The 14,431-nt window shown below is 46.4% G+C and overlaps 1 protein-coding gene across 1 annotated transcript in view; it reads right to left on the reverse strand.

Moving 5' to 3' along the window:
• Positions 1–1,282: 1,282 nt before the first annotated feature.
• LOC115330504 (zinc metalloproteinase-disintegrin-like ecarin) overlaps positions 1,283–14,431 on the reverse strand; it is a 35,395-nt gene continuing 22,246 nt past the window's right edge. Inside the window, exons 12-14 of the mRNA XM_040215037.2 lie at positions 7,824–7,964; positions 3,202–3,310; positions 1,283–1,360 (exon numbers count right to left, since the gene is read on the reverse strand). Coding sequence (XP_040070971.2) covers positions 1,283–1,360; positions 3,202–3,310; positions 7,824–7,964 — 328 coding nt within the window. The remainder of the gene's footprint in view (positions 1,361–3,201; positions 3,311–7,823; positions 7,965–14,431) is intronic.

A 14,431-nucleotide genomic window follows, 5' to 3' on the forward strand; every position in this document is an offset into this window, starting at 1 on the left:
CAAGAAATCAGGACATCCCTGCTGCTTATATCGCGTGCCAAGATGATTCCTTGAATTGGATTCCACGCTTGATACGAAGCACAGACGTGCCGGTGAGTGGCTTTCGGTTCTCGACGCAACGCTGTCAAACGCTAGTGTCTGAACCGGCCTTGTTTGAAGCATTTTTTTATCGAGTATGCTCGATGAAATGTGCCAAATGAACCGGAGAATGCGAATTATGTAGCTCGAGACCGAGAAATAGTGAAATAAACGTACATGATCCCAGATATCTGTGTACGTTCGTCCTGTCCGGCCTCAGTCGTGGTGTTCAATGCTTCATACTTCACTGCACTTGAAAGCAAAAAAATTGGGTACGACAGGCGCGCAAGTTCGGCGGAACCGAGGAGGCCAGTTGCAACTGATCTGCACGCAGAACTGACCGATCACACCTTTATTGAGAGCACGCTCTTTACTGAACCGCACAACAAAAGACGACGAGAGTATCTCGTCCGGCGAACATTCAAGTAAACTCACGCCTGTGCGTAGCTTCCTGTGCTTTTCTAGAGATTTGGTTAAATTCCTCGAGCACGACGCCAGCTGGCAGCTGTTTACTGCTGTACATGGTAAAACCCGCGACGGAACCAAAAAGCACAACCGCGATACTTTTTATCTGCCTCGGGTTTTAGCAGGTGCCTACCAAGGTTGCCTGTACTAGTTTGTTTTCTGCCAGTTTAGGCGAACTGAGCCACACGCTTGTTTCGACCGGTTCAAATTTGAATAAATGATAGCCAACGCACAAATAAAACAAGTTTCAAGTACTTTTTGAGATTTTTTAAGTGACTTTTACTATTGAACAACTGCATGCACTTGAATGTTCCATTCAAGAGTTTATTAAACGTGACTACCCCATGCTTGTCACCTGCCAACAGGGTGCTAACTCTCAGTGGCTCGAGCTCAGTGGGTAGTTAAGTAAGCCTGTGGGGTAATTACAGCCGTCAAAACGCACGATGACGAGGGGGGGTGCTCACTTTTTCTTAGAGTGTATATAAGCTTGCATATCGCTTGTTTTACTGAGAATTTGTTTTGTGAAGTGAAAATCTTTCTATAAAACTGCAACTTTTTGATGCCATTTTTTTGTATAGTGACGCTTGTTATAAAATTGAGAATACGATTTTCTAGGATTGCTTTATTTATTAGTCAATTCAATCATTTCAACCTCAAAGGCGTCATTGTCGGCCCATTTGCGGCCGAAACGGCTACGAATTTCATCGAGTGCTGCGTGTCCTTCACGTCCTGGCCGTTGTTATTGTTGACCCCGTGTTGTAGGCGTCGCTGGCCTAGGTCGCTGGTCCTTCTTAACGCATTGGTGTTTGACGCAGTGCTGGAACATCAAAACATGTAGTCTTGAAATCGTAAAGCGAGTGAACTTATTTCGACTTGCTTCGCGTTCGCCTGGATTCTCGCTGCTGTTAAACACCGCACAGGCGGGCTAAACTATTTAAGCTGATGACTGACAAAACGGAAGTCATATTGCAGCGTGGAAATGAGATCACCATTTGTTTCCGGCACCCACGGAGTCGCTTAAGGAAAGACACAGAATATTCCATCGTTTCTTAAGCGGACGGCGAGTGTGCGCTTAGCGATACTCAGATTCTTATTAAGGCCGACCACAGCCGATGCTACGTTCCAATGGAACCAACCAAAAAGCGACAAAAAAAGAAAAAAAAAGGGGGGGGGGGGGTTGCGCAATGATTTCCGGACTTAGGTCGAAAATTTGTGCGATTCGCCCTCTAACACTTCTGAAGTAAAGAACAGAAAAACCGATTTCGCTTGCGTGTCCCAATTGTGTAAAAAAAAAAAAAAAACGAAAAAAAACCCCGGAAGATACATGTTGGCATTTCTGGCGCCCCTCAATTCACTCGCAGCCTTCAGGGTCACACCTGGTCGCACTCGTAGTGAGGTAATTCGGGGTGCCGTGTAGGTTCCCGTGTGCTCCCTCGGGGGGCGCTTCCTCTCTCTGCTGACAATGGTGGTGTTAGGCTGCAGCTTAGAGCCCAGCGAGGTCAGGTAACCTTCACGCCGTAGTTCCTTCGGCTGCCACTCGCGGCTGCCGGTGGGGGAAAAATCTCGACTTTTGCCTTGCGACTATGCAGCGGAATCGCGACATTTTTTAGTGAAGGTGATGTTTTCTGTTTCCTCCGCGACACGATAAAAAAGGTAAAAACGACGAAATGCAAATTATTTTCATTATAAAATATTTGTACGCACCCCTTAAGGCTAAGTCACATAGGGCGTATTCACGCCGTATTTGCGCGCGCTTTAGCGGTCTTAATTCTGACGTCGAGAGGGCGCAAAGATTGAACCATGTAGGGCGTATCTCCGATGAATATATAGGGGCGTTGGGACGGCTCCTTCCCCGTCGCCTCCTGAAGGTCGGCGTAAATATGCGCGTATTCGGTAATCCGACCGAGACCGATCTCGGCTTATCGCATGTGTATAATAATCCCTACAGCTCTGGTAGTTCAGTGTTCTAATAAACGAATGTATTTGCTTATGCGGTGATGTCTGCCATACACATGCGATTACTAAATTCTATATTTGCTAATATATTAACTATTTGCTGATGCATTACCTTGGCTCTAATCATGACTGATCTATATAAAATTCTGGAAAAGCGCCTAATAATAAAAAAAACACAAAAAACAACTAACGTTTGTTTGTTTGATTGCGTAAGAAAAGCGACGATAGTACAAACTTTTTCGTAACGTAATTCCTCGTCAACGTTCTAGTTACTTCACAGGAGCAGCTTACAAAGCTTAGAATAAACAACCACTTCACCGAAAGTGAAAAAGTGGATTACTTAGAGTAATCCAGGCTGCAATATTTGCATAATGTCTTGCCCTTGTTATAAATAGCAAATATTAGTTATTAATAAGTTATTAATATATCAAGAAACCTAACAGTGACGATGGATCATACGATATTATATAGTTATTAAATGGCTAACGGATTTTATTACATCCCGGCAATACTATCCCAACCAAAAGCAATCCGAGCTTCTCATATATTTTTTTTAAAGTTAGCTTTTGGTGTAGAGCAGAGAACAAAACATCAGGGTTAAATTCGTATTTAGCGAACGACGTACAATGAACAGAACTATTATTACAAGAAACGTCTTGTGCGAATGATCCGCGATACAAATTACAAAATTATAGGCCTTACATGTCCGCTTCCACACTCCATTCCATCCGTAAGAGCGGCATACAGGCACGGTTGCCTGGGTCCAAAAGGGCAACACGACACGATGCAGTCCCTTGCCTTCTTCGATTCATGTGGACAAATGAAGTTGATAATTCATTATGGAATAGCGTTACGATTGTGTTGTCTGGTGGTTTTATTCGGCACTTGTAGGGAAACAGCGTGAAATAATCAAGAAATAAAATTATGCCAAATTGTTTCTAAGGAAATGAAAATAAAGGTTGAGTTTTTGAATAGTGATGCCGCAATGGAGGTCTCGGGCTAAACCTGCTGCTTTGACCGGGGGCGCTCATTCGGACACTTGGCGGAAAAATCGGCGCGAAATCCTGCGGCTCTGATTGGCCGACTCCAAGTTCAAATGGGGCGTTGGCCAATCACAGCCGCCGGATTTCTCGTCGACCTTTTCGCCAAGTGTCCCGATTAGGGCCCCAGGTTGGTGTCCTATGCTAGCAATACCGTCGTGCGATTTTCTCACAGTGACTGTCGATTCGGAAGGGTGGTTCCCTTTTCGACCCATTCCCAATTCAACCTTCCCGTGTGTACCTTCCCGTTTCGACCCGGCTCAAAACGACTTTCCCGTTTTATCCTTTCCTGTTTCGCCCTATACCGAAACAACCTTCCTGCTTCGGCCATCGTTTGTTGTCAGTTGGGTCGGTTCGTTTGTATTGTTCGTTAACAGTTGATTAGGTTGAAGTGTACAATGTCTGTCCTCCTGCTGACCTCACCTCTCCCTCTCCCGAAACAACCTTGTAGACACGAGAGTTTAAGATAAACACGGTATCAGGGAGGGCTCACCCGAACATTTACAGCTTCATCGATTTGATCAAACGGGATGAGGCTTTGGCAAGGGTATCGTTGCAGCAGCCTGCAAAGAGTGGCTCCGTGCGGGCCAGGGGGCTCAAGTGGGTCAGCAAGGATCGCAAACAATCAGAACTGGAGTGTCGCCTTTCTGATGGCCAAAGTTTCCCTGCTCGACTTTCTCAACAAGGCGAAGGCATTTTCTGCTCCATGAAGTTTTCCTGTGTGCGCGAATGTTCAATGTTTAAAATCGTAAAAAAAAAAAAAAAAATAATAAAGTCGCAAATATATTCCTGTCATTCTGTCTGATTTATCGCTCTCCCAAATATCAAGATCACGAAAATGACGTTTTAGAATTATGTATTCAAACACTTTGGGTACCCTAAAAATAGCGTTGCGATGGGGATGCTATTTTTACCTTATCCACTGTGCGTGTGTACGCAAGATTTTATTATTGTACGCAGCGCGAACAAGCGATCGACAATGTTGGTGTTTATCTGATAGAATTAGGCTGCCATAAAAACCATTACTGTCTTTGGAAGTACTCATCTGAGCCAGCACCCTAAGCCCTCAAATCTGGTGCCTGCTAATACCATTTCGAAGTAAAATTAAAGAAAAAAAAGGAGCGTCAAGGCCGTCTTTGCAGTAACGGTCTCGCAGAGTGTACATAGACCGTTTCGGGGTTGCGCGCTATAAAGATCATCTTGAAAAAAAAAAAAAAGAAGTGGTTGAACTAAGAATAATATATTACTTCGAAGCTTGCTTGAAAGAGGTGCATATTTTTAGAATACATTGGCATGCAATAATATTTCAGAACATATATTCTGAAGCAGAACGGTGCGCACGCCAGGGTCAGAACGACTAAACTTTACTCGAGAGATATTGTGATGGGCAGGATCTTCTACAAATGGGTTGAAAATGGACGGGTTCAAACGCAAAGGGTCTTTCGAGTATCGGTTGAACGGGGCGGGTTCAAATGAGAAGGGCGTTTCGGGAATGGGACGAAACGGGACAGGTTCAAACGGGAAGGTCGTTTTGAAAATAGGGAGTTTTAGCAGGTCGTTTCCACACGAACGGTTCGCCTTCGAACGCATCGGCGATGCCACTGCGCATGAGGGCACGAGTCGTTCGGGGAGTCGGGAGGCTCTTCTCGTTCGTTTCTCCCATTCCGGCCACTGGAGTCGTCACCGCAACGCAGCCAGCACCGTTCACGACTCGGGTACAAAAAAGATGGCGGTCGATTCGGCGACCGCCTTCGCCGACCCAGCCGAGCGTTAGGCTTAGGACAACGGGAGGCGATTTGCCGTCCTGTTTAAGTCTGCTTCGTATGAGAGGTTGAACCAAATCATTTCGACGACTGCTCACAATGGTAAGCGATCGCAAATGCGATCTGCGGGCAGACTAGCTGCCGTGGCGACCGCGAGCAGACTAAATAATTTGGTTCGACGGCACACAACGTGAACGATCGTTCAAAATGAAGATGACTGATACACACCACAACCTTTACGGTCGTTCAGACACTTTTTACTCTATCTACCTTCGCAGTTCTTGAAATTCCGACCGGCAAAAATACGTCGGTCGTCTTGTTTACAGCAGTCTTACGCCGAAAACACGAAACGCCGCCACGTTGTCCGCAACCGTCGCCACTGATTTACACGTTGCAGAATGTTTCACATGTTTACTAGAGGATGGCGCCACCATTAAGCACGATCATCATCATCATCGTTTGCACGGTCGTGCCAGTTTCACGATTCGCTAAAGTATGTCAAATTTGACGTACGGCTTCACGGAACGGACCAGCTGTACCGTTCGTGATTTCGGAACTCCCTAATGGGTCGAAAGGGGACGGGTTCAAACGGGAAAGTCGATTCGGGAATGGGTCGAAATGGGACGGGTTCAAACGGGAATGGGTTGTTTCAGGCTACGCCCATTCAGAAAGGGTGTGCCCTAAGCCATATCAAATCTTGTTTCTAAGAGTATTCATTTTGTTACCGCTGAAGCGGTTAGGGGTATACGGAAATGAAGAACACTATTCCTATGCTGTCCCTGAAGCGTCATTGCGAAGACATTGTTGGCAGGCTTTTGATGGACCTTTTCCACATACCGACGGCACCAGGCGGCGGCTGCACGAACTAAAAATCGGCGATGGGAGCTACCTGCGCCACCAATCGACAATGGGAGCTACTCTACCAGTTTCTTTGCTCTCTGAGCTGCGGCGCGTGCGCAACACGACTTTAAAGAGGGGCATTCGTGGCGTCCACCCAAACATCATGTTTTTCTCTGCGTCCATTTTCTTTTTTTATGACACACAATTATATATATTCTGCAATTAATTACGTGTTCTACTCGCTGATCCAAAGCCTCTTTTCGAATTTCCTCGATTGTTCGTGCCGACTTCCACCGCTTGGCGTTGGGCGCTCGCACGTGCGCAGAACGCTCATCCTGTCAAGCAGAGAGACTGCAGCTTCCAGATCTCGTTGTTTATAACATGTTGTGTCCATCGTGGTGTGCATCTAGCCTGGATCCTTTCAAGTGCTCCTTTATTTATTGAAAAAAAAAAAAACAACAACAACAACAACCACAACATAAGCGGTTCTTATTGCTGTGAAAGTGATAGGCTTAGCTTGCTGAGACACGTTTCGTTCGGTTCTTGGGACGCCCAAAGGGGCAATTCTATCGAGGACGTAGCTGCACCTGTAAGAGTTTGCACACCTTCGAGTCTAGGTGAAATATCTACAATTTATCAGAGTCTGGGGGGGGGGGGGGGGGGGGGGGATAAAAGCTCACATGGTAGTTCCTCGAATTACTCAAAATATTTAAAAGTTTTTTGGCTTCTCAAAAAAAAAAAAAAAAAAAAAACACCCAAGCAACTGTGAATTTAAATCATTCATTATAGTGTCTTTGTTGCATGCTTGGGATTATTAACGGATTATTTTTATTGAGTTATCTCCTAGTTTTTATTTTTAAGGGGGTTAAATTTTCGAGGTTTTGTATCGAGTCATTACAACGGTTGAACAATGATGAGAATAACATTTCGGCACTCGAAGCAAGAAGCGTCATTCAGTTTCGGTTCAACGATTCCAAGCCGAGGGGGAATTCAAGCACTGTGAAAGTGCAACGCCACGGCGTTCGCCGTGCGTCTACTTTCTCATTCGCCGGCTTATCGAATAAACCGCGAAAAGTACGCCATGACGTGGCGCTTTTAGTTTATATATGTGCGCTTTTGCGTCTTCTAGGTTTCTTACAGCGCTCTGACTTAAAGTGTAACGAAATATAGATATTATTCTGCCGCCAACAGTGTACAAAATCTGCATTGAATGTTCTGGATGTCACTTCTGAGTCGAGTAAACAGTCTGAGCGACTATCCAACAACATCAACATCTGTTATGAAAAGCTCATTTCCAGCCTAATTTTAAACGCTATGCGTTTACTTTATAGCTTGTTTTGTATGGTCTTTCTTGCCAATTCAATGTAACTATCCAGATAAAGCATGAAATGATTTTATAATCTCGAGACACTTGGTCAGTTCCCTTCCACAGTATACTATTCTTGTGTGCATTTATGTTTCAAAAATATCATAGATTCCGTTCAAGTGCACCACATGATGAGGAATCAATTCTTAATAAAAATGAACACCATAGCCAGAGTATACTAATAACATCGGTGGGTGTCGCGTTTTTCCGGCATCTAAGGACACTCTTGGTTGTGTCTCTGCCACTGAATCGTAACCAAGGGTGTTCTGCGTAGCATAGCTTTATGATCACCGAGTAAAGCGGTGGGAACTTACAGAATTGGTTGTCATACCACTGAAGCCTGGGTAGGTTAACTCACACAACCGTTGTTTCGTAAGGTTTGCACCGGGAAGTTCTGTCAATTTTATCCAGTAGTACTCCGGTGACAACACATAAAAGCAATCTTGTCGAAGAGTCCTGAAAATACAAAGGGGAAATAATATTATCCGTAGTTTGTCACAGTTAAAAAATGCAGCATACGCTCCGCTCGCAGGCATAATCTGCCGGCTTCAAATTCCTCCGCCGCCGAGATATATTGCATTGCCTGCTCCAGGCTCGCGCGGAGGGTCCAAGTATAGCGGGTCATAGAGTGAGACATTATCACGAAGACGAAACAAAGAAATATGTGCGACTTCGAAAAATAAAGATTAAAAAAAACCGGGAAGATTTTTTGCTATTGTTGTCATGGCAGACGCGAGGATGCCATTGCAAGTTTGTCTCCCGATGAATTTACATGTGTCAGTGGTAGGAGCGGCTATCATCGCTTCCCTAGCTTACCTTCTGGCTTTTTTCAACAGCGAGACTTGACAAGGGCTTAACGTTTTGAAAAGAATACATATAGCTTCGAAGACATGATTTCAGTGGGCATCTTTCATTTATTCAAGCAATACTTCGTTTCAGCTTAAGTCTAAAAGCAGCCGACGCTACGGGGTAACGGGACAAATCAAATGGCGTCAACAGCAAAGTCACTATGTCGTCTCTGTTCGCGATTGGTTAGACGGTGATAGGGCACGCACAGAATGGTGACAAACACCATAATGGGCACTTTTGACGAAGCTTGATCGGCCCCCTCAGCTCATAGCGTCGGCTCTACGTTTTGACCAATAGGGCAACTCCGGTCAATATTCTCGAATTTGGGATTAAGTCTGTTTTCAGCTCAGTCAATGTCCCAGACTTCGAGGCATAAATTTTCTTGTTTATATTGTTTGTAGTCTTATAAATATCACTGGCCAATATTTGGTTTCGAACACGTAAAAAAAAGAACAGAAATTATTTGAGAGGGAGAGCAGCAGTGATTATTAGCTGTACGGCCGCGACCTGACGTCACGGTGGTGCTGCGGTACGCGACACCCAATGTTACTTGAATAAAACCTAACACGCTTGCCACCTGCTAAAAAGCACCTGGTCGCGTCTGTAACAGCGGTTTTTGCGGAGTATGTGGCTTTGCTTTGACCTAATATTTCGGCTGTGATCATATTTCATGCCACTAAAGTGATGACAGTCATTATTTTGATTTTGTTTTCGACCAGAGTTGCCCTTTAAGGTGATACGAAGTATAGTAAGAAAAACACACAGAGCGTGGCGTGTTGGCGCGGCCACTACGCCGCGTCACGTACTGCCGAGAAGCTCCCGAACAACTGTGTCTCGTGCCAGGCGCAGTCCAGCGCGGTGCAGCGCGGCCCGGCGAACTCCTCCATTTTTTGGATGCGCGTCTCCGTAGAATCAGCATGGTCTCGAGGAGCGTATATCCGCTTTCTGGTCGGTATCAACCATGCGATCGGTCGGTGTGGTCAGTCTGTGTCATGTGGTCAGGCTTCGAAGCCGCCATTTGGGGCAATGGTTTGCAGTTTGAAAGAAGCGAATGATGGGGATAGCGAGTGCAAACCAGGAGATGCCTTCTACAAAATGTTAAGCAAATGTTTGACGAAAGAAAAAATCACAATATCAGTTCCGTCGAAGCTAACTGATTGGCAGGTTCACCGGAGTCGTGCCAAGTGACTTTGGCGAATCCGACGGGGTACTTCGCTAGAAGCGGGGCACTAGTTATTCCACAGCGGCCCTTTTCTGACTGATGTGCTCTCATCATAGCTAGCCTTTCACGTTGACTCAAGAAGCTGACACCAAAAAGAGCGCACGATGGCTATAAATTACTCAATGTATGGTTTCGAAATTGTAGAGTACTTTACGAAGTCCATGCAGACCAACACAGGTTATAGTCTCAATTTGATCGCGTACCGCTACTATCGTTTACAAGCTAAGAAATCCCAGGTGAACATTTTTAAACGGCTAAAGATTCTATATTTTTCGCTGGGTTTGTCGCTCCCATATATTCTTCGGGGCTTGTTGTTTTGTTCAGGAATGGCTGCTGCGGCGCACGACTAGAACACGATTATATGTAGCACACAGATTGTCACCCTTAATTTTATTTAACTCTACCTCTGGAGCGTCATCGAGCTTCCAGTTTTTGCCGGCGCATATCCGTCCGGCCCGTGAGGCCTACGAAGCCTCTCGGGGTGGCGCACCCTCGGAGCAGTCCACGCCCACGCATACACTCACACAGTGGAGCGCACGAACGTTAAATATGAGCTCCAACACAGAAGAAACACGGAAGCACCGCACGACACACGGCCAGAACGGCAAGTGCAGATGGCAAAAACGAGTTGCTCGCAAACTCTGACTGTTCCCGACATCCAGATTCCGACTGTGGCGCTTGAGCGAGGGTTTCTGGGATAGCCAACGTCGTCGGTCTGCGCTTGTCGACGACGCGAATGCTCTCTTCCGTTGTGAGCTGCGCAACGCCGCGGTCTGGGGTACGCTGCGCTACGTCGCGTTGCGCGTGACGATGGACCGAGAAACTGAAAGCTCTGGTATACTCCTACGTCGAGCGTAGCAAACGCGGCGTAGCGCAGCGCACGTAGATACTGATCGGTCGAAGATATTGACTTCCTCATCAGCGCCACTGGAAGGCGCATAACCTGCGCTACGCTGCGTTCGCTCTTTTCAGCGTCGGACCATAACAGAGCCTTGAGGGAGGAGACGAATGCATGCATGGACGCCAGAACGCCGAGCTCTGGTTAGAATGATTTGTAGGTAGATTCATAGCCTACATACTGATTCCTATATACTGAAAAAGCCTGGCAGATCGTCACGAGAAGCAGCCGCCGAAATGGAAAGGCTGGAGCGGCAGACAACGGATGAGAGGAGAGCAACGGGACTGACGCGCCGCTGCGGCGAGACGCCGAAACACACTTCACCCGAGCGAATAAGTGTGTTTCGGGTCTTCGCCGCTGCAAAAGCTGTGCGTTGATGTCCAGGTTTCCCGAGAAATGGCTCTTTATGCTCTGTGCTGCCTGATCCTTGCGCTCAAAATCTGGGACCGGGCACTCGATGGCTTCGTCGTCGAACTGCCAGGCTTTGTGAGTATAGAGGAGGCTATGGTAGGCCTAAAACTAGCTGCTTTGTCTGCACTGCACTTGTGGAACACGTTCGAATGCGAGAGAAAAACACCAGGGCCCGTTTGCGGGAAGCTGGTTAACTCTAACCGCGGTTAGAAGTTAACCACATTTCCCTACGAGAATGCATTTTGGGTCGCGTGACCGGCAGGGTAAGGACGGCAAGGAAACATGGCGGCGCCCCGGTGAGTGAGCACCGCTCGCTTTGGAACAAATATGTCGTTGTAGCTGCAATATCGGGCGCGTTAGTCAGCAATGAATTGTTCAGGAGGCTTTCGCTTTGACTTAACTCACGTGAATCGCAGAGCATGAGCAATGACCTCGCCAGATTTTTTAGATAGTCTTTCGATTCTGGCCAGTACTAAGCATAAATGAACGCGATAATTGTCGGCGTGGCATCGTCTTCGGAAAGTGGATTGCCTTGACTCAATCGGCCGGGTATTGATAGAACGCGGAAGCAAACAGCGTCCCAATAGTCGATTTGCTAAATTTCCCGAGCACCAAGGTGCATGCAAGAAGTGTTGTTACACGCGCTGCGCGTGCTGGCATCTGCAGTAGCAACGGCTCTCAAGCAAAAAGCCTAAAACAAATTTTGCCTTCCACGCGCGTTCGTCAAAGCCTTTTCATGACTATTGACTTCGAATCTTTTATAAGCAGAAGGCTAGCACGCGCGGATCATAGAATTATACTTCCTGCGCTTTCCTCGATGCTTGGGTAATTTACCAATAGGTCTATTTTCACTGGAGCCGAATAAACAGGTTTTTGAATTTATGATGGTGTTATATGCAGTTCTTACATGCTGGCCAACTATGCTGCTGGTGTACTGCCCGCCTTTCACCGCTCACTCCTTCCTTATCGTTTCTAGGACTGAACTTCGTCGTCCTCTTTCAAATTTGAAAGGAAATTTCAGAGAGTCTGGTCTTCAATCGAGACAGCCAAGTGTTCAGAAATTTTCCAAACAAGGGTTAATTTAGTTTTACCTGACCCAATATCTGGACCACCAGCAACAAAAAAATATATCTTAAGCTGAAATGTAGGCCGCGCTGCGTTGCGAAAACCCGGTAGCGTGCGTTTTTGGGTCCCCCCTTTTTCCACAGAAGCCACTTATATTTACTACAGTCAGTAGGTGACGCCAGCTACCCCCCTATAATAAAACACGGAGCTATCGCTCATCCAGCCCTCGTCAACTTGGCTAGGTACTTGTAGCGAACTATAATAGTAGGGACGGGCGGTGAACTCTTAAGCGCGGTTAAAGTTAAACGGCCTCGAGCAAACGGGCCCAGATGCCGTCGTTCCGCGTTCTAACGCGTTCAACAGGCGCAGTGGAAACAAAGGCAGCTAGCTTTAGGTGTATTCACGAATTACTTCAACAACAGATGGTCGTTCTGATGTCTCCGTGCGCTCCCGTCTCGTCCTTTCTCTCAGTTTCTCGGCGAAAAGACCCCCGTTCACAGACAGCGTTGGCCCACGCTATAGGCCTGTTTTCCTTGTCCAGGGGGCGCTGTACCGTCCACGAGACGAGACCACAAAAGAGGCATTTTCGCTAGCGTCCACGAGACGCGAACATTTACTGCGAAAGTGAAGCGGCCTCCTAGAGTCCCATGAGGCACGATCCATGGGCGTAAACATGCCTATGTCAGCTTCCCTCGCGTCTACCCACAGGCACTAACAGAGCGTGTGAAAGGACGAAGCGCGACGCACGATGGTAACGCGACCTACAAATATGCGACTTTGCTCGCCAGGGTCGCTTCTCAAAACTTGAGAGCTACGCGTCTGTAAGGTGCGTGCTCTCGTTGAAGTTACGACAGAGTGTAAACCGCCCTTAAAGCTCGCGGCGTTGCGTTCGTATGGAGCATGCGTAGTGTGAGACACTCAACGCTAACGAAAATGCGCAGCGCGTGCGTTTGCTCCTATACGTAATACTAAAACTCAGTATTGGCGTCCACTGAATTGACACAACGCCCAACCAGAGTCATTGAGAAAAAAGCGTTAATATTGCCACAAGTTTGCAACGCAACTTGAGTTAGAAACGAGCGCCAAATCCATGGACGGAAGGGAGGACATCAGTGCCGAAGACATCTGTCTGCACTGCTCTTTGGTCGCCACGCACATTCGATAGATCAAGCGCACACATTGAACACTTCGACGCCGACAGGCCCGTCAGATTCTCACGTCGCCACACACACACAAAAATCTAGATAAATTTAGTGTGAGACATATAAATGCGTTAGTAAACAGACCTTCAGGTTGACGCCAGCAGATTTCATAAAATTAGCCGAGAAGTTGTGCGAGAATCTTCAAAGGTCAAGTAGTCAGATTAGCTGAAGAGCGTGTTGGTAACAATGACTGGCAACAAAAGGATTCTGTTGGCAGCCAAGTAGTCCCCCCTGCCTAATTACACTCGTAGAATATACGAGTGTGAGTCAAACAAGAATCTTGAAATTGCAATGACATCCTAAACCATCTTGCCATTGTCCTGTAAGCTTTCACCTTTCATGCCAATAGCAAAGTGCAAACAAGCAGCATGACGTCACAGTCGCTGCTTGACGATGGACGCCTCACTCGAGCTGTGCACCAACGAGGAGCAGCGTTCTCTGGTCCGGTTTTTAGGCAGTGAAGGAATGGAAACTTTTGAAACTCATTGTATAACAAAGTTACAGTATGGTGATAACTGCATGTCACTTGGACAGGATTAAGAATGAGCTTCACTTTGTTTCAGGTAAGCACAGTTCCCTCCAGCGCTACGAGCTAATCAAACAAACCAATCTCTGTGACAGGCGTAAATCATTAAGCTTTTTTCGTTTATTATTGGTTCAGCTATGATAGAATACATACAGAAATTAACTAGGGAAGCACGGTGATGGTTCCTCTTGATGCTGCCTGATTAATTCGACCAGCTCGTAGCGTCGCCTTTGTCTAGATTTAAAAAGACACTAAAGCGAAGAAAAAAAAGTTTTGATAAGTTTAAATATTTTTAGCAATATTCACGTTATTAGGCGCAGTTTAGTTGTATGCGGAGGTCTCAGTCCGCCAAGCCCCGCCCCGAGCTTACAAGGTGCTTACTTCCCTATTGGCAGGCGAGATGATAGACGTGTGAAATGCCGGTTGTAAAATTGTCTCACAGTTCCGTAATAGTATTTAAATCATCAACACTAGTTTTATGTTTATAAAACACATGATCTGGATAGATTCATTATTGTTTTCAAAGATATCCCGAGATTGCATTTCTGCTTGGGTTTCAAAAGGTACCAAGCATGGCTGCCGGCGTCTGCGGAGTGATAAACGAGGGCGGCTCTTCAAGCTCGTCTGTTTTAATGGGTGCGAGTTGTTCTGCGTTTACCGAGGTGTTTAGACGAAGATTTTCTCAACCGATCTATTGGGTGTCTCAAATAGCGGCCAGGCGCTTTAAATTGACCAGAAACTTCGGTTGCT

The sequence above is a fragment of the Ixodes scapularis genome, unplaced genomic scaffold (assembly GCF_016920785.2).
Source record: "Ixodes scapularis isolate PalLabHiFi unplaced genomic scaffold, ASM1692078v2 PGA_scaffold4__175_contigs__length_147842914, whole genome shotgun sequence".
In the NCBI taxonomy this organism is placed as follows: domain Eukaryota; kingdom Metazoa; phylum Arthropoda; class Arachnida; order Ixodida; family Ixodidae; genus Ixodes; species Ixodes scapularis.